The 27,616-nt window shown below is 56.2% G+C and overlaps 4 protein-coding genes and 1 long non-coding RNA gene across 14 annotated transcripts; 2 read left to right on the top strand and 3 right to left on the bottom strand.

The window, feature by feature from the left end:
* Positions 1-314: 314 nt before the first annotated feature.
* Positions 315-3,028, bottom strand: LOC125960517 (uncharacterized). The gene is made up of 2 exons (XR_007470255.1): positions 2,865-3,028; positions 315-480 (listed from the first exon to the last, which is right to left on the bottom strand). It is a non-coding gene; the product is annotated as an uncharacterized LOC125960517 (long non-coding RNA).
* Positions 2,516-5,647, top strand: SPSB2 (splA/ryanodine receptor domain and SOCS box containing 2). Of its 4 annotated transcripts, none has more exons than XM_033404336.2 (3): positions 2,974-3,420; positions 3,581-4,331; positions 4,771-5,647. In XM_033404336.2, the coding sequence occupies exons 2-3, from the start codon at positions 3,665-3,667 to the stop codon at positions 4,842-4,844; spliced, it is 741 nt and encodes a 246-aa protein (XP_033260227.1). In that variant the 5' UTR covers positions 2,974-3,420; positions 3,581-3,664; the 3' UTR covers positions 4,845-5,647. The 4 variants fall into 4 exon arrangements, 3 of the variants coding, with proteins under 3 accessions (XP_033260226.1, XP_033260227.1, XP_004279117.1); XR_007470254.1 differs by having other exon boundaries at positions 2,976-3,420; positions 3,581-5,155; positions 5,271-5,372; XM_004279069.4 differs by having other exon boundaries at positions 2,976-3,420; positions 5,271-5,647.
* A 119-nt stretch (positions 5,648-5,766) lies between these two features.
* Positions 5,767-9,337, bottom strand: TPI1 (triosephosphate isomerase 1). Its single transcript, XM_004279068.4, has 7 exons — positions 9,176-9,337; positions 7,931-8,054; positions 7,743-7,827; positions 7,536-7,668; positions 7,165-7,250; positions 6,503-6,590; positions 5,767-6,372 (listed from the first exon to the last, which is right to left on the bottom strand). Exons 1-7 carry the CDS (start codon positions 9,288-9,290, stop codon positions 6,257-6,259), a joined length of 747 nt encoding a protein of 248 aa, XP_004279116.1. The 5' UTR covers positions 9,291-9,337; the 3' UTR covers positions 5,767-6,256.
* A 1,347-nt stretch (positions 9,338-10,684) lies between these two features.
* USP5 (ubiquitin specific peptidase 5) lies at positions 10,685-24,054 on the bottom strand. Of its 5 annotated transcripts, none has more exons than XM_033404322.2 (20): positions 23,805-24,054; positions 20,689-20,814; positions 20,316-20,439; positions 20,042-20,175; positions 19,740-19,885; positions 19,311-19,495; positions 18,734-18,828; positions 18,001-18,194; positions 16,975-17,046; positions 16,493-16,580; positions 16,239-16,364; positions 15,611-15,764; positions 15,101-15,275; positions 14,396-14,484; positions 13,391-13,582; positions 12,745-12,888; positions 12,515-12,660; positions 12,142-12,295; positions 11,934-12,018; positions 10,685-11,310 (listed from the first exon to the last, which is right to left on the bottom strand). In XM_033404322.2, exons 1-20 carry the CDS (start codon positions 23,913-23,915, stop codon positions 11,217-11,219), a joined length of 2,634 nt encoding a protein of 877 aa, XP_033260213.1. In that variant the 5' UTR covers positions 23,916-24,054; the 3' UTR covers positions 10,685-11,216. The 5 variants fall into 5 exon arrangements, with proteins under 5 accessions (XP_033260213.1, XP_033260215.1, XP_004279112.1 ...); XM_033404324.2 differs by having other exon boundaries at positions 11,938-12,018; XM_004279064.3 differs by having other exon boundaries at positions 20,373-20,439; positions 23,805-24,052.
* Positions 24,037-27,095, top strand: CDCA3 (cell division cycle associated 3). Of its 3 annotated transcripts, none has more exons than XM_049694751.1 (6): positions 24,037-24,157; positions 25,068-25,242; positions 25,490-25,616; positions 26,157-26,375; positions 26,511-26,614; positions 26,741-27,095. In XM_049694751.1, exons 1-6 carry the CDS (start codon positions 24,102-24,104, stop codon positions 26,894-26,896), a joined length of 837 nt encoding a protein of 278 aa, XP_049550708.1. In that variant the 5' UTR covers positions 24,037-24,101; the 3' UTR covers positions 26,897-27,095. The 3 variants fall into 3 exon arrangements, with proteins under 3 accessions (XP_049550708.1, XP_049550707.1, XP_004279114.1); XM_049694750.1 differs by having other exon boundaries at positions 26,082-26,375; XM_004279066.4 differs by lacking the exon at positions 24,037-24,157 and adding an exon at positions 24,823-24,853 and having other exon boundaries at positions 26,082-26,375.
* Positions 27,096-27,616: the final 521 nt, after the last annotated feature.

The raw sequence follows: 27,616 nt of genomic DNA, 5'->3' as shown, positions 1-27,616 counted from the left end.
TACAACGGAATACTGTAAAATGATGGAAGTAATGAGCTACCTTTTCATGCAACAACATGGATGTAAAAGTTAAAATTACTCGTAGCATTGTGGAACATCTGAGCTATTACCAACAAATGTTTGAGCAGTCCAAGATTCGGTGGCAACAATTGGTGAAGAAACGTTTTAAACCACCAGCAGCTGAGCAGCTGCAACTTCTCAAGCTGAACTGGAGCTGGCCGTGGATTAAGCTTGGTATCTGACCCCCAAGACATGATGTCTTTATTTTTGTTGTCACACTGGCAGGAATATCCAGGTTGGGTGGATGACAAGTGTTCAGGTTTTTTTTTTTTTTTTTTGCCACACCTTGCAGCACGTGGAACCTTAGTTCCTGGATCAGGGATTGAACTCATGCCCCCTGCAGTGGAAGCGTGGAGTCTTAACCGCTGGACTGCCAGGGAAGTCCCCACATCCTTCTTGTTAATATGCTTTTTTCTTTCCCTTTAATTAAAACAATGTAAAATGTTATTCTGTACATCATTATATGTGTACTGCCATGTATTGTATTTGACCTGAAACTAACGTATGCTGTACCTAATAGATGGGGTAACTAAGGTATTTTCAAGGGTAATTTTAACTCTGAGACAAATCTGTCACCTTACCTCTGCCGACTCTCTATCCCCTCAAAATGTGAAGCGTGTAGCACAGTGCCTGACACACAGGAGGTACCTGTTCAGCACCTTCAGCCTGGACACCCACTTTCCACAGTCCACACGCACTCTCTCAGTAAAATTGCCGATGACCCCAAAAATCATGTAGGTAATCCAACCTGAATTGTCTGCTGTGCTGTGTCCTCCTTGACCCTCTCCTCACTCTACACATTCTCTCCAGGGCTCCTCTTGTTCTCATAGTTCAGCTCCTGGCTAAAGGCTGATACACCTCCCAAATTTATATCTCCAGTCCAGGCCTCTCACTGCCCGTCCAGTCCCGCCATTTTCTTTTTCTTTTCCAGACCTGCCACTGTCAAGCGTGTTCTGGATGGTTCCATTGGGTTGTTGCTCAGGCACCTCAAGAACACGTCCTAAAGTGAACTCACCATCTCTCTCTCCCACCCTCCTGCCCCTGCCCCCATCGGCTCCTCTTTCTGTCATCTCCATCTTCTCGTGGCACCACCTTCCAAAATAGTCTTCCAGTCCAGAAAACGTCCCTTTCTCCTTTCCCTGGCCTCAGCATCTAATCAGTCACCAGGTCTTGCAGTTTCATCAGTGTTTCTTGAATTCTTTTCATCCTTATTTTGACTGCCCTATTTTAGGCTCTCACCACTTGTCACCTGGGCCGCTCCACTGCTGCCGGGATGCTTTTTCTAAAAGAAGTTTCTAACCATGTTCCTCTCCCGCCTCTCTCCTACGTGGCTCCCCCATTACCCATCTGTCCTACAGGGTAACGTTTGCATTCTTAACTTGGCCTGCAAGCCCTCCTGATCTCACACCGACTTCCCTAGGCTTGCGTCTCATGCTGCAGCAACCCTGAAATCGTCCAACTTCCCCAAACCCAGCTATCGCTTCTGTTTTATTTTCATGTTGACCTCTCAGTCTGAATGTCTTATTCATGCAGCAACTCTAATCCAACCTCCAGTCCTGCAGAACCACCTCTCAGGCAAATTCCTTGTCATTCTTAAAGATTCAGCCCAGGGACTTTCCTGGTGGTCCAGTGGGTAAGACTTCGTGCTCCCAATACAGGGGGCCTAGGTTCGATCCCTGGTGGGGGAACTAGATCCCGCATGCATGCCGCAACTAAGAAGTCCACATGCCGCAACTAAGATCCAGTGTGCCACAACTAAGACCCCAGGCAGCCTAAATAAATAAAAAATAAATACTAAAGAAAAAAAAAGATTCAGCCCAGTGTCATCTCCTCCAGGACACTTTCCTTTCTGAACTGCTTGATCTCTGGTTAGGAGTCCCATCCTTTTTACTCCTATAGTACTTTCTGGATATCCAGAATTTTATCTGCCACACGATAAACTGTTTCATAAATGTCCTTGTAACTTCCTTGAAGATTCCCTGCTTAATCCTCAGTGCTCAGCACAAATGATTACATTTGAACCAGAAACTAAGTGCTTTACATGTATATAACCTCACTGAATCCTCACTAGAGCCTATGCAGTAGATACCAATAGTATCTCCATTTTACAGAGGGAGAAACAGGCATGAGGAGGTTAAGAAATTTGCCCAAGGTCCCCCGCATACGGGCCTTCAGGTGTTCACACCCAGTCAGCCTGGCTCCACAGCTGGCATCATTTACCACTAATAGTAGATTGCCTCTCCATGAAGTGGGCACTAAGTAAATGTTAAGGAAACAGGAACAGCTATGCTTAGTGAGTACAAACTATCCAGCAGACTCTGTGCTAAGGGCTTCACCTGGATTACCTCAACTCCATAACAACCCTGTGAGGTAAGTACCATCGTTATTCCCATTTTAGAGAAAACAGGTTTAGAGAAGTCTGGCAACCTCTCCAAGGTCAGAGAACTAATTAGTGGTATAGCTGCACTCACAACCAAGGTCTTATCCACACACTCTACCAGATGAGGCTGACAGCTCAGGAATGGATTGTCGGGTAGGATGAAGGCTAGAACAGCACGCAGACCCATGACGCCTACCGTTCAGAGCCAGAAACTCAAGAGTTCAGAACCTCAGGCACAGAGCAGGCTGACTCACAACCCGGGTCAGAAAAAGATCAGCCCAGTGACAGTGACCCAGAATCACCAGGACTCGGAAATAGATGTCACCACAATGGAAGCCCTTCCTTGACCTCCTGTCCCATATCCCTAGGGGCTCAGGAGCTGCTGGCCCAGGAAGCTCAAAGTTCTTGACGGTGGAGAACAGACCTCCAAAGCGATGATAACATGAAAGGGTTAACTCCGAGCTTGGGCGGCCAGGGGCGGACTCCATCGCAGCCGGGTACGATTTAAGCGCCCGGCCCGCCTCCTCGCGGGGGCGGGGCCTCGGGGCGAGGAGCGGCCTGGGACTGTGACCAGACGTTTACCGCCCGGGAATGGGCTCTACGCGCTACGTGCCCCCAGCGGCCTAGGCCGGAGCCGAGTGTTAACCGCCCCGCGAGGGGCCCCGCGGGGGCGCGGTCTCGGGGCGGGGCGCGACCTGAGATGGTGACAAGAGAGTTAACCGCCCGGAGAGGCCGTGGGGGCGGGGCCGTGGGGCGGGACGAGGCCTGGGGGAGGTGCTGGCGGCGGAAGAGGCCGGCGGGCTGCGCCCGGCGCGCTTCGGCCACCTTAGGCTGCGCTGCTCCGGAGGGCCGGCGACCTCCCGGCACGGGAAGCCCTGCGAGGTTCGAGGGCGGTGACAGGGGTGCGGGGCGCGCGAGGGGGAAGGTCCCTCGACAGGCCGAAAGGCGGCGAACTCGCGAGTCTCGAGAGCCCGGGACAGGTGGGTGAGGGCAGGTAATGATGGGCCTGGGAGCTTTGGGGGAGCAAAGAGGGAGGAGCGGGGCGGTGAGCAAACCTGGGGAAAGGATGGGGCGCCTGGGTGAGGGGTCCCCTGCAGGATCCCTCGCTTCACACACTCTTCTCTCCCAACTCCTCTCTAGGTCGATCCCGACCGAGAGCTCGACTTTCAGAAGAGAGACGCCCCAGCAAGCCTCTTTAGGGGAGTTCTCCAGCTCCTCACCTCCATGGGCCAGACAGCCTCGGCAGGGGGCGGCGGCAGCAACACCCACACCCCGCAGGCCCTGTACCCTGACCTGTCTTGTCCCGAGGGCTTGGAGGAGCTGCTCTCGGCTCCCCCTCCTGACCTGGGGGCCCAACGGCGCCACGGCTGGAACCCCAAGGACTGCTCAGAGAACATCGAGGTCACGGAAGGGGGGTTGTGCTTTGAACGGCGGCCCGTGGCCCAGAGCACTGATGGGGCCCGGGGTAAGAGGGGCTACTCGAGGGGCTTGCACGCCTGGGAGATCAGCTGGCCCCGGGAGCAGAGGGGCACCCACGCTGTGGTGGGCGTGGCCACGGCCCTCGCGCCGCTGCAGGCTGACCACTATGCGGCGCTGCTGGGCAGCAACAGCGAGTCGTGGGGCTGGGACCTTGGGCGCGGGAAGCTGTACCATCAGAGCAAGGGGCCCGAGGCCCCCCGGTATCCAGCCGGACGTCAGGGTGAGCAGCTGGAGGTGCCGGAGAGGCTGCTGGTGGTTCTGGATATGGAGGAGGGAACTCTGGGCTACGCTATTGGGGGCACCTACTTGGGGCCGGCCTTCCGCGGACTGAAGGGCAGGACCCTTTATCCAGCAGTAAGCGCTGTCTGGGGCCAGTGCCAGGTCCGCATCAGCTACCTGGGCGAAAGGAGAGGTGAGGCCTGGGGCACGTGTGGGGAGAGTAAGTTCTGTCACTGGGGTCTGTGGTTTGGGGATGGAAGCTCAACGCCTTACAAGAGCAGAGGGAACTGGCCTTCATCTGACCCGTCTCCTACCTCTATTCAGTGCCAGGAATGGCTAAGAGTCTTCACAGCTGTTACCTAACTCAATCTTCCTAAGCCATAGAGGTAAAAGTAAGCCTTGGGAAAGCAACTTGCTAGTGAGAGGTGAACCCTCAGAATGAAGTGAAGCACTATGGGGATTAGGGCTTCACAGGAGAGATCAGCCCCTGGAGCCAGAGGTGCAAAGGGTTAGATTTGTCCTGGGCTAGGTGTACAAGTCCCAGAGGAAGAGGACTGGTGGTGCCAGGCGCCCGGAGTGTGTACCCGGCTCACTGGGCTCTGACTCTGACACATACCTACTTCCTTCCTCAGTCAAACCCCAGGAAGGAGCTGTTGAGGTCCAGGCACCTGGAAGAGCAGTGAAGGAGGCAGGGCCTTGGGGCTGAGTGGACTTAACTGTTCTGCAGTTGCCGAGTCTGCAGCAGAGGGTGGCCGCCTCTCCCCTGTAGCCCATGGGAGCTGTTGTAGAGTGGAGGAGGGCCACCCTTCCTTTCACCTCCTCAGCCCCAGCTCTGGGGCCTCTCTGGATTCAAAGCCTGGGCCAGCTCCACGGTCACAGCCGCCTCGGCCTGTTGCTTAGAGGGCCTTATTTAGAGCTTCACCCCAACTCCGACCGGGGACGTGTGAGATCCATGATGCGTCCACCACAAGAGCAGATGCAGAACTTCAGAGCACCTTAGACCTCCCCTGAACCGAGGTGGGAGCAGACTTGCAGCAGGAAAACGGAAGGGACTCTGGGCAGGACCCCGTGGTTTGATGATGTCTGGCTGGTGGCTGCACCTGTACTTACTTTCCCTCATTCTCTCTCCCAGCTGAGCCACACTCCCTTCTGCACCTGAGCCGCCTGTGTGTGCGCCACGCCCTGGGGGATACGCGGCTAGGCCACGTTTCTGCTCTGCCCTTGCCCCCCGCCATGAAGCGCTACCTGCTCTACCGGTGACCCCTGTGATACCACAGATTGCGCTGGGGCCTTGACCCACCCCTCTGGGGGAGGCAGCACTGCTGGCCTAGACCAGCTGCCTGAAGCCGGTGAGGCTGGGTCCCACCCCACCCCAAGCTCTGGGGAGCACCACAGCCCCAGGGCCACCCAGAGGGTGGAAGGGAGGGAGCTGTTACTCAAGGCTGGGGCAGCCTGGTACACAAGACATTTCTGCAAGTAAAAGTTGGAAGAGATGTGCTGCTGTAGAAACCTGTTTGTGGGTTTTTTTCTTTTTCTTTTTTTTTTTTTTTGCACAAGGGTCCCGTGGCTGCCTCAAAAGGGAAAAAGATGATCTGGACAAGTTCAGTGAAGAAGGACACACCCCAAGGCTTAGTGCCAGGTGTTTATTTCCCGCACACGCGGGACTGCTCACAGACACAACACACACAGGCATCGGCACCGTGGGAGGGGGCAGCAGCCCGGCCTCAGCAGAGGACAGGACTTTCTCTCAGCCCCTGACCTCATGGTGTGAGATGGGACAGGATGGGTTCTTGCTCCTGCCTTCACTGGGGACTGAGGGGACCCATAAGCAAACACCCCTCCCACCTCTCAGCCAAGCTAAAGCCACCTTGGTGACAGGTTGAGTTCCAACTGATACTGTAAGTGGAAGCGGGAGTGGCCTGGTCCCAACCATTAACAGGGTAGGGTGTAAACGGCAAAGGAAGAGGTACATTTTGGATTAGGCCACAAGAGGCAGCAGGTGACACCATCAGAAGCATGTGTGAAGGTTGGGGGGGAGGTGGGCAGTACAGTTACTGGGCTTCTGAGCTACCTAGTCCCTGTCTCAGCAGGAAGGGTAGCAGAGACGGGCAGGGCTTATTATTTGGCATTGATGATATCCACGAATTCAGGCTTGAGGGAAGCGCCCCCCACAAGGAAGCCATCCACGTCAGGCTGGCTTGCCAGCTCCTTGCAGGTTGCCCCAGTCACAGAACCTGGGAAGGGAGAAGAGAGGGAGAGAGGTCAGGGATGGGAGGGGGTACTCCAGCCCTACCTCCACGTCGAAGAAGGACTCAGTCGGGTTCTCAGCCCACTCCACCTCCGGCTGGAACCAAACCCACTTACCCCCATAAATTATGCGGGTGCTCTGAGCCACTGCATCAGAGATGTTGGACTTAAGCCATCCCCGGAGCTTTTCGTGTACTTCCTGGGCCTAGAACAAGAAGCTAGACTAAGACTTTCACTCAAAGGGGCAAAAAACGTGGGCACCACTGGAGACAGGCAGTGTGGTTTTGGGACAAGAACCCTGGGATCTGAGATAGAACACCGGGGCTTCGATCCCACCCAGGTCCTGGAATGGATGTCCTTTGACATGTCACTCTCTTTTCTCCTTTTATTTTTATTTATTTTTTATTAATACCTTTATTGGAGTATAATTGCTTTACAACGGTGTGTTGGTTTCTACTTTATAACAAAGTGAATCAGCTATACGTATACATATATCCCCATATCTCTTCCCTCTTGCGTCTCCCTCCCTATCCCACCCCTCTTGGTGGTCACAAAGCATGGAGCTGATCTCCTTGTGCCGTGCAGCTGCTTCCCACTAGCTATCGATTTTACATTTGGTAGTATATATAAGTCCATGCCACTCTCTCACTTCGTCCCAGCTTACCCTTCCCCCTCCCCTCTCCTGTCTTTTAAATGAGGGGTTGGCCCAGGTGGTCTCTGTGACTGTCCAGTTCTACCAAGGCAGGGGAGATGAGGGTAGGGCTCCTGGGCTTGGTTACCTGTTGAGGTGTCGCAGTCTTGCCAGTACCAATGGCCCACACAGGCTCATAGGCCAGGACAACCTTGCCCCAGTCCTTCACATTATCTGTGGGACAGAGATCACAGGTGGAAGGGTGAACAGGAAGGAGATAGCCAGCTGTTTCCCCAGGGAATGAGTGACGGTGGCCTACTGACCCCTGGCGGCCGTTAAAGGAACTCCAAGTGGCATCTATACCATCGGGGCAGGAGCAGAAGCGATAAGGATACAAGGGTTCTCACCCTCCCATTTCCTGCATCAGCGTGGGGATTAAGTCAGGCTGCAGGGCATATGACCCCACCCTCTGAGCCTCCGTAGCCCTGGCTAGGCTCAAAGGTCCCTTTCTCCAGATACCTGCGATGACCTTGGTTTGCTCGAAAACGACCTTCTCAGTGATGCCAGCTTCCCTCTCATCTAGCTTCTCCCCAATGCAGGCGATTACTCCAAGTCCCTCTGCCAGGGCGTGAGCCACCTTCTGCCCAATCAGCTGTTGAGGAACAGACTTGGTGAGACACCTGTCTTGGGATAAGCCATCTCTTGTCTCCTCTCCTGGTTACTAACCTCATCTGACTCCCCAAAGACGTGCCTTCTCTCCGAGTGCCCCAGGACCACCCACGTGGCTCCACAGTCTTTGATCATGCCAGGGCTAAAGGAAGAGAACAAGCCACGGTTCAGCAGGGAGCCCACCCTGTCGCTTTCCCCTTCATGAGAATAATGAGGGCTGCGTCCACCACCCACCCACATGTCACCTGATCTCCCCCGTAAAGGCCCCGTTAGCCACTTTGTAGCAGTTCTGCGCAGCCACTGCAATCTTGTGATCTAGCTTCTGCCGGGCGAAGTCAATGTAGGCGGTGGGGGGTGCGCAAACCACCTCTGAGGATAAGACGGTGACAGAGGGGATGAGGTCACAGGAAGCCTTCATTCCCCAGACCCCATCCAGTGCTCGGGAGCCCCCTAGCCTTCACCACTTTCTTAGTTCTGCTTTTGCCCTTTTTCACACCAGCACGATTATCTCTGTCCACTCTGCAGCTCAGGCTGGGCCTGGACCCAACTCTTTGAGCCTTCCAGGTACCCCTGAGAGGCGATGGCCCTTGCCCTGCCCTCTGCTCTTTTAACAGCTGTGGCTCCGATTTCCCCAGGCTATTCTGGGCCTGGGCACCTCCTAGACTCAGCATTCTCTGAGGGCCGACCCCGCCTCCCTTCTAAAATAGCCCATCCCCACCTTCGGAACCGGGCCAGGCAAGGGTTTTTAGCAAAAGCAGAAGGGGCCAACTCCTGGGGTTTGTACTGGCGTCTTTGGGGGTAATAAACCAGAAGGGGATGCCTCTTGATAAGACCCGGGGTTCTGTGCCTTAGGTGCGTGGGAGGGGCAGGGCTGAGGACTGCACTCTGCCGAGGGTGGCAGCGAGTCGACTGGCTCATAGAGGCCTTGCGCTTTCCCGTTTCCAGGCTGGAGAAAGCGGTAGGATCGCTCTTCACTCCCAAATGGCTCAGCCCCTTCCGCGGAAGGCAGGAGTCATGCAGGCCGCCGAGGGGAAAGGGTCAGAGCGGTAGCTCAGGAGGCCAAAGCCACTCGGCCGCCCAGGCAAGGCGCGGGGAGGAGTCTCGGGCTACGTGCGGCGGCGCACGAAGCCCGCGCCTAGGGGGCAGCTTAAGCCCGTACTCAGTCTCCTACCAGGCTGCCGCCGGCCTCTCCCGATCGCCCGCAGGGGCTGGGCTCCGCTTCCATCCCCCGCTCTCGGCGGGTGCAGCCCCCGTCCGCGCCCCGGGGCAACCATCCTCCCGACGACCCACAGTCGGAGGGCACCGTGAGATGCGGCCCCGCCTTTCCGCGTCGACACACCCCGGGTCCTGCGGCCGCGGGGCCAAGGCCCGGACCCCGACAGCCCTGGTCCCCAGCCGTGCACGACCACGCGGACGCCGGCTAAGAGAACTCTGGAGAGGGCGCCGCCACGCCGGCCCTCCCACCCCGGCCCTCCCTGGCCAAGGCTCACCGGTGTCGGCCGGCACCTTGGCCGCGTTCAGAGTGTTGATGAGCTCCCCCAGATTGTTCTTCCGCCCGTTCATCTTCCAGTTCCCCCCCACGAAGAACTTCCTGGAGGGCGCCATTGCGCTGAATCCGGCACACTGAAGGTCACGAGCAGCGCGCAGCCGCTTCCACTGGCCGCTTATATAGAGCGCGGAGAGGCAGAACTCCGCCCCACCGCGTCCTCTGCCATGACTGGCCCGGCCCGAGGAAGCCCTGCCCCAGGCCCCGCCCCCAGCCCGCGGAGGCCCTGCCCCCGGCCCCGCCCGCCGCCCACGTTGCGAGGTTCTGACGTTATCACCGTTTTTGTAGCAACGTTCCTGGGCTGTCGGGGGCTCACAGTCGCTTCAGCCGCAATTGCCAGACTTTGGGGAGAAGGCGAGAACTGTGCGCCCGGCAGGCACTCAGGGGAGCCCCCGCTTCACGACTGCAGCCCCCCAGAGGGCCAGAGGGATCCCGAGGGGGGCGCTGGCTGCAGGCCCGGCCACTCCACTCCCAGGCTTGGCCTCAGAGCCCTGAGGGGCATCTCTCCCAACTCTGGGAAAATGAACCCCCTTCCCCCATCGGAGCGGCCACATCCCTGACTGCTGAGCAGGCACGTTTGACCTACCAGGGCGAGCCCAGCCCAACAGAAACTGGGCAAGTAACAGGGTTCAGAAGTGGAGGGACGGCCCACGTTGGGTGGAGACGGTGCAGCTAAGAAAGAGGCAGTTCAGAAGTCTGCCCTGACGCCAGGAGTACCCCACTTTTTAAAAAAACTTTATTTTATTATATATTTATTTATTTATGGCTGCGTTGGGTCTTCACTGCTCCACGTGGGCTTTCTCTAGCTGCGATGAGCGGGGGCTACTCTTCGTTGCGGTGCGTGGGCTTCTCGTTGCAGTGGCTTCTCTTGTTGCGGAGCACGGGGTTCAGTAGTTGTGGCTTGCGGACTCTAGAGCGCAGGCTCAGTAGTAGTTGTGGCACACGGGCTTAGTTGCTCCGCGGCATGTGGGATCTTCCCGGACCAGGGCTCGAACCCGTGTCCCCTGCATTGGCAGATTCTTAACCACTGCACCACCAGGGAAGTCCATGGAGTACCCCACTTTTTACTCCAGCGGGCCAAGGCCTGACAAGGGACTGCAGGGCCTGGGGCCCAGGGCTCCCTAGCCACTGGGGACATTTGGGAGGTACCCATTTGGGCCCCCTCTCCTGTGATGGCTGGAAGGAAGGACTCTTCACCCCATCCGTGCTCTGTGTCGCCCCACTCCACTTTTCTTCATCTGACAGCTCGCACCCCTCAGCTTTCCTCTACTCCCCCAGTGCTCACCTCACTCACCCCCCAATCTCCCAAGAGCGCTAGAATGGTAAAAAGCACAGAACTGCCTACGAGGGGGCATGAGGGTCAAAGGGCTGGGGCCGGGAGTTTTCAGAAACTGGCCCTCCTGCTAACCCCAGGGGGTTAACAGTTTCCCCCAAGTTATCAAACAGGACACGATTGAACCATTGTACTTTTATTCACATCCTGTATTTTGGCATTTTCCAGAGAAGGACAGGGGAGAGACAGGGTGGGGAAAAGACTGAGGCAGGAGGGTGAGGGGGGTCCCCATTTCCCTTATGTCCCTCCTTGCCCGACCACACGGGGAGCAAACACGAAGTGGGGAGGGGAGGCACAGAAGCCCCCTCCTGTGGAAGAGGCTGCACAAAGCTACACCCACACCACACACACAAACAAGCCCGCTCCACGCCACGCCGGCAGGATCACAGAGAAGCAGAGCACTATGGGGTCAAGGGCAGGAAAGCTACAGTCTCCTCACAGACAGGCAGCCGGCCCCTCCTGTCCCCTTCCTGCTCTGTCCCCAAAGTCTCCCGAGCGCCCCCCGCTTTGCTTGGCCATCCTCCCATGGCCACTAGCTTCTTCCCTGCTGCCGGGGACGAAAAGAAAAAGGGTAACAGAGCAGGGGGGCGCCCAACCCTCATGCTGGGTGGTCTGTCCCCCGCCCTCAGTGGTAAGGGCTCAGGGCAGGCTCTTAGCTGGCCACTCTCTGGTAGAAGTAGATGTAGCCCAGGTCCTTGGGCGGCTTCTCAGAGGCACACACTTTCTGGTCATTGTAGATCACCCATCTGGGGAAGGGGGTGGGGGGAAAGGATGAACAACCCGGGCATTCGCAACTCAGTCTCTCTGACGTGGCCCCTGGAGTTGACCCTGGTGACTCTGGGGCAAAGGCTCCCAACATTCTCTGCCTCGGTCCCCAAACCCACAGTCCAGCTGCCACCTGTCTCAAGGGAACGTCCTAATCTCACAGGGTCATTCCTACTCTACTCGGTGTCTTCAGACCCTGTGGTATCTTTACAGCCACCTGCACCCATTCCTTTTAGGTAGGGATCAGCAAGCTTTGTCTGTCAAGGGCCAGACAGGAAATGTTTCAGGTTTTGCAGGCCATCCGGTCTGACACAACTACTCAGCCTGCCTGTTGCAGCGTGAAAAGAGCCACAGGCAATACATAAACGAGTAAGTGTGGCCATGCTTGTAAAAACGTTATTTATAAAAGCAAGTGGCGGGATTCAGCCCTTGGGCCCTAGGTTTGCCCATCTCTGCCGTCAGGCTTTCTGCCAATTTCTGGTGAATTTGCGCCACCACCAGGCAATGCCTTATTGTCCCTCACAAATATTCTAGGACTTCCAGGATGCCCCTCCCCACCCCCAGAAACACTGTCCCATTCAAAAGGCACGTGCTGTCCCCTCACCTGCCTTCCTTCTTGACGTGGCATACGTAGTGACCACACATGGTTGAGGTGCCCATGTGACTAATGAAGGCGAAGAGCTGATACTCTAGGGAGGGAGGGGCAGGGGAGGAGACAGTGAGGGCGGATGCACCCAGCAGCTCACACCCAGGACGGGATTTCAGGGAGTGTGGATCAGCCCCCGCCCGTCCTGGTTCCCCGGGACACTCACTTCCAGGACCGTCCCGGACCTTAGGTCCCACCGGTATGGACTCGGAGATGGAGTCAGCAGCTGAGCGGCCCTCGGAGATGTCCATGGCAGCTTCCGCGTCCAGGTCGTCTATGTGACTGAAGATCCAGTCCACAGCCCGTTCTAAACTATTATTCTGGGAGAGGAGGGAAGCGTTACTTTTTATTTTTTAGCAAAGTCAGGGTCAAGAAAGCCCCCAGTGAAGGCCTCTGCTCCCTTATCACAGCCGCTAAAGGGCAGAGCCCCAGACTGGCCGTACCACACAGGTCATCCTCGGTCTTGCTCACGAGGGATGGAACCTCGCTCCCACCCGCTTCTTCCCACAGGTCCCGCCCTCATCTGGGGACGCCCATACCGTGGCCCGCAGGGCTTTCAGGGCCTGGTCCCGGGAGAAGCCCATGGAGACGATGGTGGTCACACAGTCCTCTGGCGGGGGGTCAGCTGCTGCGCTTGTAGAGCCGGGCCCACTGGAGCCAGGCAGGATGAGGGGGTTTGCAAAATCTGCGGATGTGAAGGGGTTGAAGTGTTTGCGGGAGGGTGCTGGCCCTGCCTGCTCACCACCCCCAGCCCCCCAGCTCTGCTTACCCGGGTCATCCATGTGCGACATGACCCAGTTCATGGCGGCCTCGGCCCCGCTGTTGCCCGTGTAGTAGACTGCTTTGCGGCAGGCGTCCATCGGGAAGCCCATCTCCACCAGCTGGATGATGACCGATTCATCCAACATGGGCGCTGTTGGCGGAGAAGCGCAGGCACAGGGGCCTGACTCCTTGGGCCACTCCCTGCCCCTCCTCGCTCCCACAGTCCACCCCCAGCCCTCTTCCAGCCACCCGTTCCATGTGTTTTTCCTCCATGGCCTGGCACCTTATTCCAGAACTAAAATGACAAAACGACATCACGTGTGGCCAGCAGTATCCTCAAGGTACAGAACTGAGGCTAGAGGTCCCCCGGGGAGCCCCTTCCTTGCCCATTCTCTCAGAACAGGCCGTTTCTGGAGTATGATAACCTGCCCCCGCCCCCTACCCAACTCGAGGTGAACGAGGGCAGAGGCCATTAGCCAGCCACACAGAGGATGTGGCTGGGGGTGCTCTATTGGTCCTCACGTCCATCAAGAGGGCAGAGGAAATTTGAAAGGGAGGACAGGAGAAACACAATGGACAGGGACAAGGGGAGGCAGGCAGAGAAGACCCCCATCAGCAAGGGAAAGAGACAGGCAGGAAGAAGAGTCACTAACATGTCGGAGAGGAGAAGTGAGGGGAGCAGAAGGAGTCTTCGTCTTCGTTGCCATAGAAACCAAGGCTACCTTTGGGCTCATCCGGAGTGACCAGGGGTGGGGCAATGTCGGGCAGCTCCTCCTCTCCAGGCTGCAGCCCTGTGCCCCTCAGCTGGGAGATGTCTAGCTCCTCTGGCATCTCGATGGATACATCTGCAAGTGGAACAGCAGGACAGAGGTCACCTCAGCAGCTCCCCGAGGCCCTCTGGGTATAAGCACTCCAGGAATCTCAAGCCCCTGCCCCCATCCTGCTCTGTAGTAAGATGCTGCTCAGAGCAGGACCCATTGCAGGGTTCTCAGTGTAATAAAAAGCATCAGGGGCTGGGGTTCAGGAGACCAGGATTCCAGTCCTGGATCTACCACCAATGAGCCACGAGCCAGGAAGGCGCCTCCGAACGCGCCGCAGAATGATTCTATACTTCCGTGGGGCTCGACTTATCTAGGAAATGAAGTTAATTCTGCAGTTGGCAAAGTCATCAGGGGCCTGTAAGGCCCGTGAAAAACTGTTTCAAGGTTATCAAAATGAAAGCATCTTACCAATTATATAAAACTATGAAGGTAACTTTCGGTTTTAGGTCATAACTATAAAATCGAAGAAGTGTTCAACAACAAGATCCTACTGTACAGCACAGCAAACTGTATTCAATATCTTATAAACCATAATGGAAAAGAACATGAAAAAAAAGGAATGTGTATATATAACTGAATCACCTTGCTGTACAGCAGTAATTAACACAACGTTGTAAATCAACTACACTTCAATTAAAAAATGTAGTGAAAAAAGTAAAAAGTCAAAGAAGTCTTAATATTTTGTCAGCGCTTTTCAAACTAGACACATTTCGAAACATCTAAGGTAATGTTTCCCCTTTCGGAGGGAAGCTGGAGAAGCATTAGTTTACGTGTTAAGGCCCCTTCTTTTTCTAGCGCTTTCTGCTTAGCCTCCCTCGCTCGTCCCAGCCACCATACCCAGTTTCTTGGGCACCCAGTCTAAGCCGAAGGTGAACTTCTTGATCTGGATGACCAGGTAGTCAGGGAATGAGGCAAATCGCGTGGTCCTAGGGAAGAGAGAACGTCCTGGTACCCAGAGAACCTCTCCTGAAAGCCCCACCCCGGGTTCAGCCTGTCATGGATAGAAGCCCTAACAGCCCAGAAGACACTCCATATTCTTTTCTTGCCCTGGTCAGGCATGAAGAGCATCTGTAGACACGGAGAAGCAGAAGCCGGGGAAGTGAGGGGGCGTGGGGGGGGCGGGGGGCGTCTCACGGGCATGGATTTCATGGCTGAAATCCCGGCAACCAGAGACTCTTTCACATCTCAAGTTCATGCCCAATGATGGGTTAGCAAAGAGTAAGATCATATACTGGAAGTTTCAATTCTGTCCACGACTGTCACTGAGTGCCTGTGCTTTGCCGGGATCGGGGAAGTGAGCGGAGAGAGGCTGCCCTGGAAACTGATTCCATCCCAAGAGAGACGAGGGACTGGTAGGGGCAGGTCAAGGTAGCGTGTCGCAATTATCCGAGTCCCCTCCTGCTGGGGCCTCCTGGACCGGGGCACCAGCCTCAACTGACACAAGTCTGAGATTATGACCACACAGGGACTTGAGAATGCAAAAAAAAGGCTGACAGCATCTTTGGGTTTACACTGACACGGGCCCAGACCCACAGGACTTACTTTACGGCTACTGATTTGGCCTGCAGGGCCGTGCTCCAGAAGTCATCTACCTGCTCGGGGGCCCCATAGGCCTCCAGGCAGGAACTGAAGGGCACCTGGGCCCGAACAAGTTCTGGCAGTGGCAGCTTCTCCTCTTCGGCTTGCCGCTTCTTCTCCTCATACTCCAGGAGCTCCTCTGGTGACAGAATCAGTGGGTGGGTCCTTCAGAGGGGGCTGCCTCTTTCCCCCCTGAGCCTCTCCCTACTGGCGCTGCGTCCACGACAACCTCAGCTCCTCCACCTCTCCAAACCTACCGGACACACGTCCGTCTGTGATCTTGCCTCTTTCTCAACACAGCTCTGCTGACCAGCTGCAGGCAAGGTTAATCCCACCTGCCCCCAACAGCCCCGCCTCGGCCCTCTGGCCGCGGAGCAGGGCGGACCACGGGCTCTGCTTCTGTAAGGCACCCAAGCACTGCTCCCAGGCCTCAGCCTCCGCCTCCAGGCCCCGCTGGGAGAGCAGAGTGCCCACCTTTGTTCAGGGCCGCGTCCATGGGCACAGGCAGCTGCATGATGTAGTCCACTCGCTGGGTGTACTTCACCTTCTCCGTTGCCAGGCACTTGATCTTTTCTTCCACCAGGAAGCGGAACACTTCATTAGGATTTTCAGAGCTCCGGCAATTCCTCTATGGGGAAGAGGCAGGGTGGGGAGGTCTGGGCAGCCAGGCACCGGGATGGGAGCCTAAAAGAGTCACTGGCGGGTCAGGGAGAGAGGGGAGTGGAAGAGAGACAACCACGAAGACGGGCAGGGATGCCAGAGCAGAGCAGAAGCCTTCCCTAATCAACCCCGCCAGTTCTGGCCCATCCGGACACGGTGGGACTACGTGGCGAAGTGTCTGTACTTTCTAAGTGCTAAGCAACCGCCTATCGTTTTCTTTGGGTGCATCCTTCATTAGGCTGCAAGCCCAGCGACTGTGAGGGTCGCTCCTTTGCTGCGCTCCTCAGGTGCAGCCACTCCTCGCAGGGAAAGCTCAGGGCGCGTAGGCTGTGGGGTCCCGGGGCTGGGAGTGGGTTAGGGCTGATAGGAAAGGATGGGCAGCAAGGAGAAGGGAGGGACCTGAATCGCAGGCAGACAGCAGGTGTGTGAAGAGCGCCCTCACCTCCACCATGTTGATAAGGTGAAGGAAGAATTCTTGGGCATCCTGCTGCCGGTTGGTGGAGAACTCAGGGTGACCCTTGCCAATGAGGGCCTTGAACATCCGAGGGGCGATGCCATCTTGGACGTCCTAGGCAGAGCCAGGGCGGCAATTCAGCTGGGGCCCAAGAGGCCACCAAGTGGCCTTCTTTAGACACCTCCCGGATCTCAGTTTGCCCACAATTCCAGAGCCTGAAAGGGATGGAGGCCCAGACTCACCTTCTGTTCCGGCACCTGCTCCCCGTCGCCCGACTCCGATGCTGGCTTGGAATACTCTCCCGAGAGAAGGCCATGGCCCAGCTTGGCCCTGCGTTGACATCCAAGAGAACCACTCAGCTTCCATCTGACACCCATCTACACCTCATCCTCCCCAACTCAACCCCTGCTCAAAGCCCCCTTAGACAACTCCCTTAAATGTGAAAAACCTTAGATTCCATGGGAACCCAACTCAAGGCAGACAGCGTGCCCAGCAGGCAGTCATCTGAGAGCCTCTAGCTGGCCGGGGGCTAAACAGCCTCTAGCTGCCCAGGGGCTAAACTGCCTCTAGCTGGCCAGGGGCTGAACTGCCTCTAGCTGGCCGGGGGCTGAACTGCCTCTAGCTGGCCGGGGGCTGAACTGCCTCTAGCTGGCCAGGGGCTGAACTGCTGTCCACTCCAGGGGGTCATGGAGGAGCGAGAAGGCGCACAGGACTGGCTACATACACCTGGGTGCTGAAGTCCTGGGTCGGGTCCGTCGGGGCGTTCTGGAAGATCTTCTCCAGCTTATCCACATATCTGAGAGCAAAGGGAAAGGTCATTGGAGGGGCTTTGGTCCAGCCCCAGAGGAAAAGGGAAGGGAGTAATTATCTACCAGCTCAGGGAACAGGTTCCCTCCAGAGCGGGGAGGCACGCAGTTGACCCTTGGGGTCCACTTCTTTCCAGCAACCTGCCCTCCCTCCCATTTCCAACTTGGTCGGCATGCAGGGCACTCCAGCCCCGTCCCTGACAGAGAGTCAGGGGAAGGGAGAAGACAGCCCAGGAGAAGGATAAATACGGTTCATATTCTTTTTTTTTCTGCGGTACGCGGGCCTCTCACTGTTGTGGCCTCTCCCGTTGTGGAGCGCAGGCTCCGGACACGCAGGCTCAGCGGCCATGGCTCAGCGGCCATGGCTCACGGGCCCAGCCGCTCTGCGGCACGTGGGATCTTCCCGGACCGGGGCATGAACCCGTGTCCCCTGCATCAGCAGGCGGACTCTCAACCACTGTGCCACCAGGGAAGCCCCCGGTTCATATTCTTTGAACAGAACGTGTCAATGTGTTCTAAGTTTTCACGTGTGTACCAGGCCTTCCCAATTAGACGCTCACTTATGCTGAGAACCTGCCTTTCTCCTACCGTCAAGTCCCTAGCCCTCCCCTATCCCCAGATGCTCCATGTACCTGTTAGGTGCTCACCTGATGTCACTGGCCTAAAATAAAGACCACCTGCTCGCCCTTGAGTCAGTCAGGAGGCCTCGGGGGGCCCTGGGGTTGGGCGTCTGGCCCCACCAGTGGGTTTGTGTGTGGCCGGGTTGATAGTGACGCAGCCCTAGAACCTGCTCCCCTCGCAGTGTACCAGGAGCTAAGACTGAGCTAGAACAGAGGGCCTGAGGGCAGCCAAAGGAGGGTGCCTGGAGGCTGGCTGCCAGGGGAGGAGCGGGCGTCACGGGCGCAGAGCCCAGGGGCCGGCCCGGGGGAGAGGGCAGCACTCACTTCCTCTGGAAGTCGGGGATGCTGAAGAGCACCTGGACCACCGAGTTGAGGTAGCAGCTGTTGCCCAAGTTGCGGATGCCTGTGTAGCCGGGCCCGAACAGGGGCTTGAGCGGCACCCCCGACTCCTGGATCAGCTCCCACTCGCCGATGCGCTGGTTCATGTCTATCTCCAACTCCGTCATCGTCTTGTCCGTCTGCACAGGAAGGGGCACCTCAGACAGGCTAAGGAACGCAGCCCTGTGTCTTTTCCGTTCTCTCACTTGGTCTAGGACGAGAGCCAGCTGGAGCCTGGAATGTGCTGAATTACGGGCTCTGACACGGGAGGCCCATTGGGTATCCTCCAGTGCAAGTTCCGGAAGGCCACAGGCAACTGTCCCAGGGGCCCGTTAGGCAGCAGGCCTCTGCCCAAATGAGGGGATGAAACGAACTCAACTCCCCTGAGCTAAAGCGTTCATCCATGCTGAAGCCACCCCTTCTCACCCTCAGATCACCCAAGCATCACTTCCTCCATCCCCTGGACTAGGCGGCCCCCTGGAAACTCCTGCACACCCTCCACAGTCTGCAGTTACTCCCGTATCTGCGTGAGCATCTGATCAATGCCTGCCTCTTATCTGGAATGTAAGCCTATGAGAGCGAGGACCACTCCGTCTCATTTGCAGTGACCAGCACATAGTAGGGGCTCAGGAGTAGTCAGTGAATGATGAAACGATTCTAGAAGCTGAAGGGGTCTCACCTTCTGCATCTTCAGCATGTCGATACCAAAGTGGGACAGGTGCTCGGCCAGGTTGGGGTCCAGGACCATGTCATCCTCGTCATATGAGTACACATCTAGCATAGGAAGCAGCAGCAGCGTCAGAGGGGGCAGCTCAGGCCCAGCCTGACCACCAACCCCACCCCCTGCCCTGAGAGGCCTCGGTGGGACAGAAGGACGAGCCGTGAGGGTAACGCTCTTGGCACCCTTGAGCATCAGTGAGGCCGTAAGCCCTTCTGGGACTGGCTGTCCGGGAAGATGGGGTGAAACAGGACAAGGGTTGGAATTCCTGTGCCCCCACCCTACAGGTAAGGTTCTAGAGTGAGATGTGTTTGAAAGAATACTCCCTAAGAGACAACAATGGTGACCCCTAGGAAGAGGACTGAGATTTGGGGGTTAACTGAAAATTCAGTTTTACTGCAATATTTTCATCGTTTATCAAGAGAACAAACTGGCGTCTTGTTCGTGTCACGTGAGATGAGTTAAGAGTTAAGACCCAGCGATTTCCGCGTGGAGGTGGTCGGTGGCGGGGCGGGGGGCGGTGGGGGGGGGGTAGTACCAGCTCCGTCAGGTGTGATGGTGCCCAGCTTGACGGCTAGCGGGTAGCCCGTCTCCCTGTAGTGCTCCACGGCGTGGTTGTTGCCCCCGCTGCCGTCGAAGTAGCGCCGGCCACAGAGGATGGAGCCATCGGTCAGGTTGAGCCACAGGTTCTCCCTCATGTCGCACTTGGAGCACTTCCAGCCACTAACCCCGGGAGAAGAAAATTAGCCGAAATATGGGTCAGGGGGTTATGGGAGAGGTGGGTCCCCCGCTGGTCCAAGACCTCTCTCTTCTCCTCTCCTCTGGAGATGCCCTCACTTAGCTCAGCTCCCCCAGGTCTCCCTCCTTAGCCTGCTCCCGACCCTCTCTCCCACCAGACCCCCAGGAGGGTGGCCTCTTGGCCCCAGCTCTGGGGGCTGCACCCCGAGGTGGAGGGGCCAGGCCTCACCAGGGAGGGATTCGAGCAGGGCTATCCAGCTGCTTGACGTTGAAGGCATGCTTAGACACCTGCCGTACTTCCCCATCCCAGGCCTGCACCTCCTGCTTGCGGGAGGCTGAGTCGGCCGACAGTAGGGCCTCCACTGCACTGGTCACCTGGGGGAAGCAGAGGGTGAGAGACAGGACCCAGCCCATAGCCCCACATGCCCCTCTAGCCCCGTGGTCTTCAGCTTTCTCGGGCCTTGCCCACGACATCACTGCTCTGGCCCCGCCTGCCCTAGAATCATCGGTAGGGCAGGAAGGTATTCATACCCGATCTCTGACAATGTCAGGCAGTCCCCCCAACCCATCCCGGGCTATCTCCAGGTAATCCGGCAAAATGACGATTTTTACATCCTCATCGTATTCATACTTCTCCTCGTTGAGCTCAAACCCGCCTTCGACACCTGGTAAGACAGGGAAGAAGAGGGGGGGTAGGACCACCACCACAGGTCAAAACCCCTCCTCTGAGACAGCACTTCACCTTGTCCCCTCCAGGGCTTCAGGGCCACGGATCAGGCCCATCCTTCGGGGGCTTTCCTAGTACCTCTGAGAGCAGGAATGGCCAGCTCAGGGAGGAGAACAGGACGGCCGTGATGCTCACCGATAGCCAGACGGGTGGGCTTCTTGCGGGGAGGGTCTCCAGTGCCTGCAGTTGTGTCTTCCTCTTTCTGCAACGAGGCAGGAAGGGCAGCGTCAGCCATGAGCACCAAGGAAGGTACAAATGAGGAGGATGGACGGGATGGAGTGGGCTAATCTCGGAAGAGAAAGGAGCTAAAAAACACACGTGCTAGGTTTTAATGACACCAACAGAAATAGGTGAGGGGGAAACTGAGGCCTGCGGGAGGTCAGGATGGAACAGACAGATTCAATACGGGGGCCCAGTGGGATGTGCCCGAACGTCCTCAGGCCTCGCCTACCGGGCGCCGGGTCCGCCGGAGGTGCAGGTAGACTCGCTGGCCGGTCTTGTTGAAATGTCTCTCCACATACTGTTTCCCAAAACCCAGGAATGTGTTCATGCAGATGTAGAGGCCACCCTCAGACTCCTGCAGGACGAGAGGCAGGGGAGGGAACACAGGCAGGATGAAGCCTGGCCAGGGGAGACCAAGACCTGGAGTCAGAAACTGCTGGTTTCCGGAAGCAAGATCTGTCCTCAAACACCGTGTGGCTTGTGGCGAGTCACTTAGCCTTCTAGGACCTGGCGCCTGGCTAAGGGTCTCCCCATCCTCCTGTGACTTTGATAACAACGCACAAGGACCCCGGGGCTGAGCAACACCTATCAGTCCCCATCCCTCTTCCTTCTTGCTTCTTCTCGGGAGCCCTCTGGTATACTGCAGAGAACTCGCTTTACCTCTTTCCTGGAGCCCAGAGATCCGGAGAGTGAACGGGGATCAACTACCATAGACTTGGAAAGACCTCCACGCCAGACACTGAACCTAATCTAGGGACACCATGACCAACCCCACCCGACCTCCAAGATTCAGCAAACCTTCCGGACCGGAGGAGCACAGATGCCAGCACCTGAACAAGACACCTAAGCCCGAGCTCGCCAGCAAGGCCAGACCTTTCCCTTCCCTCACTCTACTAGGCAGTCGACCCCTGGTCCACACTGGTCTCCTCCTTCCTTGCCTGCTGAGGTCTGGCTCCAGGAGAACAATGCCTTGCTTGGGGCTCACAGCTGAACTGGGACCCAGTCTGGCAAGGACATGAAGTCCAGCATTCTCCAGTCACCGCCCTGATGCTTCGCCCCTCCCGCCCCCGACCAATAACCAAATCCCCACTGAAGTCCCATCAACCTCCAACCTCAAAGCCATCCTCTTTCTAGAACCATCTAGCAACACCTTCTGAGACAAGAACACATATGACCCAGGAAGAAAACAGGGAAAGACAAGTGTCCACTGTAAATCACAGCTGAGGAGGGAAGACGGGCTTTCCCCAAACTGAGCAAGTCCACCCGCGCCCTTGTGAAGAGAGTGATGGAGAAGGAGGAAATTGGACAAGAGTCTTCCCTCAGATCCAAGCAACAACAGGCATCTTCTTCCTGGAATTAAAGCCTCAGTGGCCTTGAAAAATTCTCTGCTGTGAGTTAAAAATAGGGCACCGGGGGCTTCCCTGGTGGCGCAGTGGTTGAGAGTCTGCCTGCCGATGCAGGGGACACGGGTTCGTGCCCTGGTCCGGGAAGATCCCACATGCCGTGGAGTGGTTGGGCCCGTGAGCCATGGCCGCTGAGCCTGCACGTCCGGAGCCTGTGCTCCGCCAACGGGAGAGGCCACAATAGTGAGAGGCCTGCGTACCGCAAAAAAAAAAAAAAAAAAAAAAAAAAATAGGGCACCGCACCGCAGTTCTCAGTCCCATAGATTGCTCTGTACCACTCCCTAGAACAGTGTGGGTTATAACGTTCATGAACAAATACAGCATTTCTCATCACGGAGGTCATATAAGCTCTTTCTACCATGAACCCAATTTGAAGATAATCAAATATGCCAGAAGTTGGTTAGCAAAGCCAACCAATGGAGATCTCCTGACTTGGGGTGAGAGAAGGAAAGTGTAATGAGATTACAAAAGCCCCTTTTGGATTGTTCAAACCATTACTAAGGAGAGGGACAAGAGTGTAGAGAAGGAGCCACTGTAGGTAATTGAAAGAAGGGAGACTTCTACCATCTGTTGATAATTGAGGAAAAAACCTTTCCCTCCTGAGAAAGACAGTGCTTCACCAATGCATGCACTTGATAAGACTGGGAGGCCTGTGGGAGCTCTGTAGTGATTAAACTCCTATGTTGCAAAGAGAAGACGCTGACTCCACCAAAGACTGGGAACCCTGGAGCTCTGCTCTGAGCAGCCGTCCTCTTTTAGCTCTGCCAAAGCCAGACTTCAGAGAAGCAGCACATTGTCTGGGGCCCAGATCAAAGCCTAGCAAACCAAGCAACCTACAAATCACAGTGATGATCCTGAACTGGGCCTCAGATCACGCTGCTATCCCCAGCACTGGCGATGCATTAATGAAGCCTTTCCACTCTGACTTGCAGTTTTCCCGGCCATGAGCTGGTCTGGCTGAACACCCTGGGCAGGGCCCAGCAGTGGCTTGAGGGAGGGGTGGTGAGGGGGGCGGATCCCAGCCAGGCTGCTGCCCTCTCAGTTCAGGCTCTGGCCTAGCTGGAGGCTTGTGTCTGCCTCAGGGTGTCACAGGAAGGCAGAACTGCAGGAAGGGAGGGAGGTACCGGGTGGAGCCTGCAAAACGTGAAGCACGGTGTGGGCGGCGGCTTTGCCTAACTAGTCAAGAGTGGGAGCGGGATGGGAAAGGGGCCTTAGTACCCAACACGAAAGAAACCACCTCTCTGGGAATACTTTCAAAAGGGTTCCCTCTGCTCTCTGTGATGGGCGGGAGAAAGAGAGAGGGCTGCGGCCATAATTCACCTCAAAGGAGAAACGACTAGGGCTTTCCTCTCCTCTTTCCTCCTCTCCCTACCACCAATGACCCACCTCCCCGGCCCCTGTCCATATTAACCATGGGTGGAGGCTCTCTAACTCTGCGTTTTTCAGAACCGGGTTTCTTCAAGGCCACTTCCAGACTACTAGTCGCCTGGGAACTGCAGTCCCCACCCTCCTACCCCAACCCGGGCCCAGAACTGTATGTGGGGGTTGCACCATCCCTCCCACACGAGACTACAAAACCCGGAGAGCCATGCGCGATAGGCAAGGCCAACTCCCAGGCTTTCGCAGGGGCCCACATGGGAGATGTAGTCTGGCAACTGGGTTGCGCCTCTGGCTTAGAACGGTAACGAAGGGAGTGAGCGACTACAATCCCCACAGTGCTCCACGAGACCGGGTGCGGGTGAGGCGGGCGCGGTGGCTTCCGGGGGCGGTAGTCACACGACAGCTCCCGCGAATTCGAAGCAACGGCAGGGGTAGCGTGGGAGACTACAAGTCCCATGGTGCACCGCAGGGAGGCGGTGGCCCAAGACTTGCAGGCCCCGGCGGAATGACCAGGGCGATGGAAGGAAGTCGTGCTCGCTGCGGCCGTGGGGAATGGGCTTACCGGTGTGTCGAAGGAGAAGGCGCACTCGTCTTTGTGGACCCGGTCTCCAGCCTTGGGGACCCGGATAGTCGGTAATACTGACAGCAGCGCCTCCTCACTCAGCTCCGCCATGACACCGGCAGCAGCTCCTCGACACACAGCGGCTCCCACCGCTTCTAGTCCCCCACCCCCTACCCTTTAGTCCAATGAGCGCCACTCGTTAGGCGCATGCGCTGAAGGAAAGACAGGCGAGAATGGCAGTTGGACGGAGCCTGCCCGCTAGTGCTCCGCCCTCTGCCCGGCTCTTGACTATCGCCAATGAAAAGCGCTTCTAATGCAATCGATGCTCGGAAGAGCCAATCCCACTCCTCCAGGTTAGAGCGCACGTAGAGCAGTGAGATGGGTCCCGGAGTTTTGGCTGCTGGGACTCCGGTACCCTACAATCCATTAGTGTGCTGTCTATTGAAGAGCAGAAACTGACGGTGGTTTAAACCAGTCAATCCCAGAAACTTTCCTGGGGACCTGTCCAATGGGAAAATAGAAGGGCAGTTGTAGTATTGATATTTGAAAAGGGGCTGTCCAATGAGGCGGGGTTTGAGAGTTAGTGTCGAGTGATTGCTAACTCCGTCGACCAATAAAGATTACGATCTCTTTGGCCTCAGAAAAATCTTCATAACTCCGTCTCCAGCTGGATATGTACATAATAATTCATGATTCTATTTTTTAATAAAATCATTTGATTTCGAAACTGAAGGTCTCAAAAGCGAAAACTGGCATTCTGCAAAGTCTTACGACAGACAGCTCGCAGCCCGAACAAAAGTCCCTCTATCGAGGAGGCGTCACCCCTGGCAAGTCAAGCCGTCGTCCATTGGCCCCACCGTCCCCATGATAGACGTCCTCCCAGCCCAATGGCTTCCTGCACTGGAGGCGGGTCTCACATAGCGGACCTATAGGAACCAGGGTCGACTCAGCCAATAGGGTCAAGGCAGGGGCGTGGCGGGAAGTTTGAAACTTAGCTTCGGGAGTTGAGGATCGAGCTGTTTTGCATCCAAAGCTGGAACTGGGGCCCGGTAAGTGATGTGAATAAATTAGTGAATAAGTTAGCGGGCCCCGGAGGCCCAGAAGGAGCTGCCTTGTTGTCTGTATCGGTCATCATCCCCTCTGAGACCTCTGGCCCGGCGGCCAGGCGCTTCCTCAGCGGGGAACTGGGGAAGTTCGGGTGGTCTGGAGTCAGAGGGCGAACGTGGTCGCGGTAGGGACTGAGACCTGAGTCACTTCTCACAGGCATCCCTTCCTCGCCCGGGCCGGGCCCTGCCCCCTCCTATTTCTCCTGGTTGAGATGGGCTCAGCCAAGAGCGTCCCAGTCACTCCAGCGCGGCCTCCGCCTCACAACAAGCTGCTGGCTCGCGTGGCGGACCCCCGCTCACCCAGCGCCGGCATCCTGCGCACTCCCATCCAGGTACTCAGGATCAGGGTGGGGGAGGCAGCGAAACTGTCTGAATTTGGGGGCCTCTGCCTGACCTGATTCTGAGAGAGCTCACTCCCCGCCACCACCCCCCGCCTTATTTTCCACATTCTCAATCCCGGTGAAGTAGGCTGAGTGTCTGAGGGCCTTGGCAATTCTCGTCTGCAGTGTGGACCTGAGGCTAGAGACCTGGCGGGGAAGAGTGAGGGCCCAGACTTGTTCTAGCCTTTGGTCCTGACAGGTAGAGAGCTCTCCTCAGCCAAACCTGCCAGCAGGGGAGCAGCTGGAGGGCCCTAAGCAGTCCCAGGACTCAGATCCCCGCTCTCCTACCCTTGGCATTGCACGGACACCTATGAAGACCAGCGGAGGTAAGTGTTGGGCCCAGGGAATCCTGGTAACGCTGTCACCTGGCATCCTTGGGTGACAGCATTATCAGAAGCGGCCTCCATCCTCCTGCTTTGAACCCATGTCTTTTTTTGCGGTACGCGGGCCTCTCACTGCTGTGGCCTCTCCCGTTGCGGAGCACAGGCTCCGGATGCACAGGCTCAGCGGCCATGGCTCACGGGCCCAGCCGTTCCACGGCATGTGGGATCCTCCCGGACCGGGGCACGAACCTGTGTCCCCTGCATCGGCAGGCAGACTCTCAACCACTGCGCCACCAGGGAAGCCCCCATGTCACTCTTTTCTCAACACTTTGCTCCCTCTCACCAATTTCTCTCTTCCCAGTCCCTCACCCACCAGGGCGTGACTCCTAAGGCTCATGTATCTTGTCCTCCTTGCTGAATGCTTTGTAACAGAGGGTCACTATCTCCCCTCACTTCTCCCCCGCATAGAGCCCCCAAGCCCACTGGTGAAACAGCTGAGTGACGTATTTGAGACCGAAGACCCCACATTAAATCTTCCCCCAGAGCCTGTTCTGCCCCTAGAGACACCTTCATCTTCTCCACTGGACTTGCCTCTGGGCACCCGGTTTTCCCTTGAGGATCAGATGTCACCTTGGAGCCAGACTGAGCTCCCCTCCAGGCAGGTGTTTTCCAAGGAGGAAATAGGACATGCCTCAGAAACCGCTATGGCCAGCCAGGACTCAGACAAGCCCTCGAGAGACCCCGAGACTCCTTGGTCTTCAGGTACAGAATCTAAGGGCAAGGTATGGGGTAGAGAAATTGGGAGAACACTGGGATAATGTCCATGAATGGATGGAGGAGAAATAAACTGTAAACCCCTAATCTTGGCTCCTTGTTTTAACTCCTTACCAACTCTAGGTTCTAAGTGCAGCAGATGGAAAGCAAACAGCAAGGTGCTAGGGAGATCTCCTCTCACCATCCTGCAGGATGACAACTCCCCTGGGACTCTAACACCACGACAGGTAAAGGGAGAGAGGGTGTAAGCTATTACTAGGAAATCCAACATAAAGATGGGAGCCCTTTTCCCCTATCTTCTCTCCCCTGAACAACCTCCCGCCCTCCCTCATCTTGCCCACTGCCTTTTGCAGGGAAAGCGGCCTTCTCCCCTGAGTGAAAATGTTAGGGAACTAAAGGAAGGGGCCGTTCTGGGAACTGGACGACTTCTGAAAACTGGAGGACGAGCATGGGAGCAAGGCCAGGGCCACGACAAGGAAAATAAGCACTTTCCTTTGGTAGAGAACTAGGGCACGCACGGCCCCAGCACTGGGACTCACCAGGGGCCTAGTGATACTCTGTGTCCTCTCACCCCTTCTTTCCCTGGGAGACTGGAAAGGCTCGTTTTCTTCAACTCCCCCTACACTACCAACTCTGGGACTGAGAGCTTCCTTGGCTTTCTTTGTGTTTTATGTGTTTCTGTATATTAAAGCAAGTGATTTTAAATGATTTTTTTTTTATCGGAGTATAGTTGCTTTACAATGTTGTGTTAGTTTCTGCTGTACAGCAAAGTGAATCAGCTATACGTATACATATATCCCCTCTTTTTTGGATTTCCTTCCCATTTAAGTCACCACAGAGTACTGAGTAGAGTTCCCTGTGCTGTACAGTAGGTTCTCAGTTGTCTATTTTATGCATAGTAGTGTATATATGTCCATCCCAATCTCCCAATTCATCCCAGCCCCCGTTTGTGTCCATACATTTGTTCTCTATGTGTGTGTCTCTGTTTCTGCTTTGCAAATAGGTTCATCTGTACCATTTTTCTAGATTCCACATGTATGTGTTAATATACGATTTTTGTTTTTCTCTTTCTGACTTACTTCACTCTGTATGACAGTCTCTAGGTCCATCCACATCTCTACAAATGACCCAGTTTCGTTCCTTTTTATGTCTGAGTAATATTCCACTGTGTATATGTACCACATCTTCTTTATCCATTCCTCTGTCAATGGGCATTTAGGTTGCTTCCA

Source organism: Orcinus orca, chromosome 11, assembly GCF_937001465.1.
Source record: "Orcinus orca chromosome 11, mOrcOrc1.1, whole genome shotgun sequence".
Taxonomy (NCBI): Eukaryota; Metazoa; Chordata; class Mammalia; order Artiodactyla; family Delphinidae; genus Orcinus; species Orcinus orca.
The sequence above is the reverse complement of the archived record's forward strand: the minus strand, read 5'-3'. Positions and strand labels throughout refer to the sequence as shown.

Bases quoted from the DNA above. Each gene is read 5' to 3' on its own strand.
- SPSB2 (XM_033404335.2), top strand. From the start codon at position 3,665: ATGGGCCAGACAGCCTCGGCAGGGGGCGGCGGCAGCAACACCCACACC.
- TPI1 (XM_004279068.4), bottom strand. From the start codon at position 9,290: ATGGCGCCCTCCAGGAAGTTCTTCGTGGGGGGGAACTGGAAGATGAAC. The intron at 8,055-9,175 runs GTGAGCCTTGGC...TCTTATCCTCAG, and splicing joins CAAGGTGCCGGCCGACACCG to AGGTGGTTTGCGCACCCCCC. The intron at 7,669-7,742 runs GTTAGTAACCAG...GTTCCTCAACAG, and splicing joins TCTTTGGGGAGTCAGATGAG to CTGATTGGGCAGAAGGTGGC.
- USP5 (XM_033404322.2), bottom strand. From the start codon at position 23,915: ATGGCGGAGCTGAGTGAGGAGGCGCTGCTGTCAGTATTACCGACTATC. The intron at 20,176-20,315 runs GTACTAGGAAAG...CTGTCTTACCAG, and splicing joins GGCCATTCCTGCTCTCAGAG to GTGTCGAAGGCGGGTTTGAG. The intron at 19,496-19,739 runs GTGAGGCCTGGC...TCCCGGGGTTAG, and splicing joins CCTGCTCGAATCCCTCCCTG to TGGCTGGAAGTGCTCCAAGT.
- CDCA3 (XM_049694750.1), top strand. From the start codon at position 24,102: ATGAAAAGCGCTTCTAATGCAATCGATGCTCGGAAGAGCCAATCCCAC. The intron at 24,158-25,067 runs GTTAGAGCGCAC...CACTTCTCACAG, and splicing joins AGCCAATCCCACTCCTCCAG to GCATCCCTTCCTCGCCCGGG. The intron at 25,617-26,081 runs GTAAGTGTTGGG...TCCCCCGCATAG, and splicing joins ACCTATGAAGACCAGCGGAG to AGCCCCCAAGCCCACTGGTG.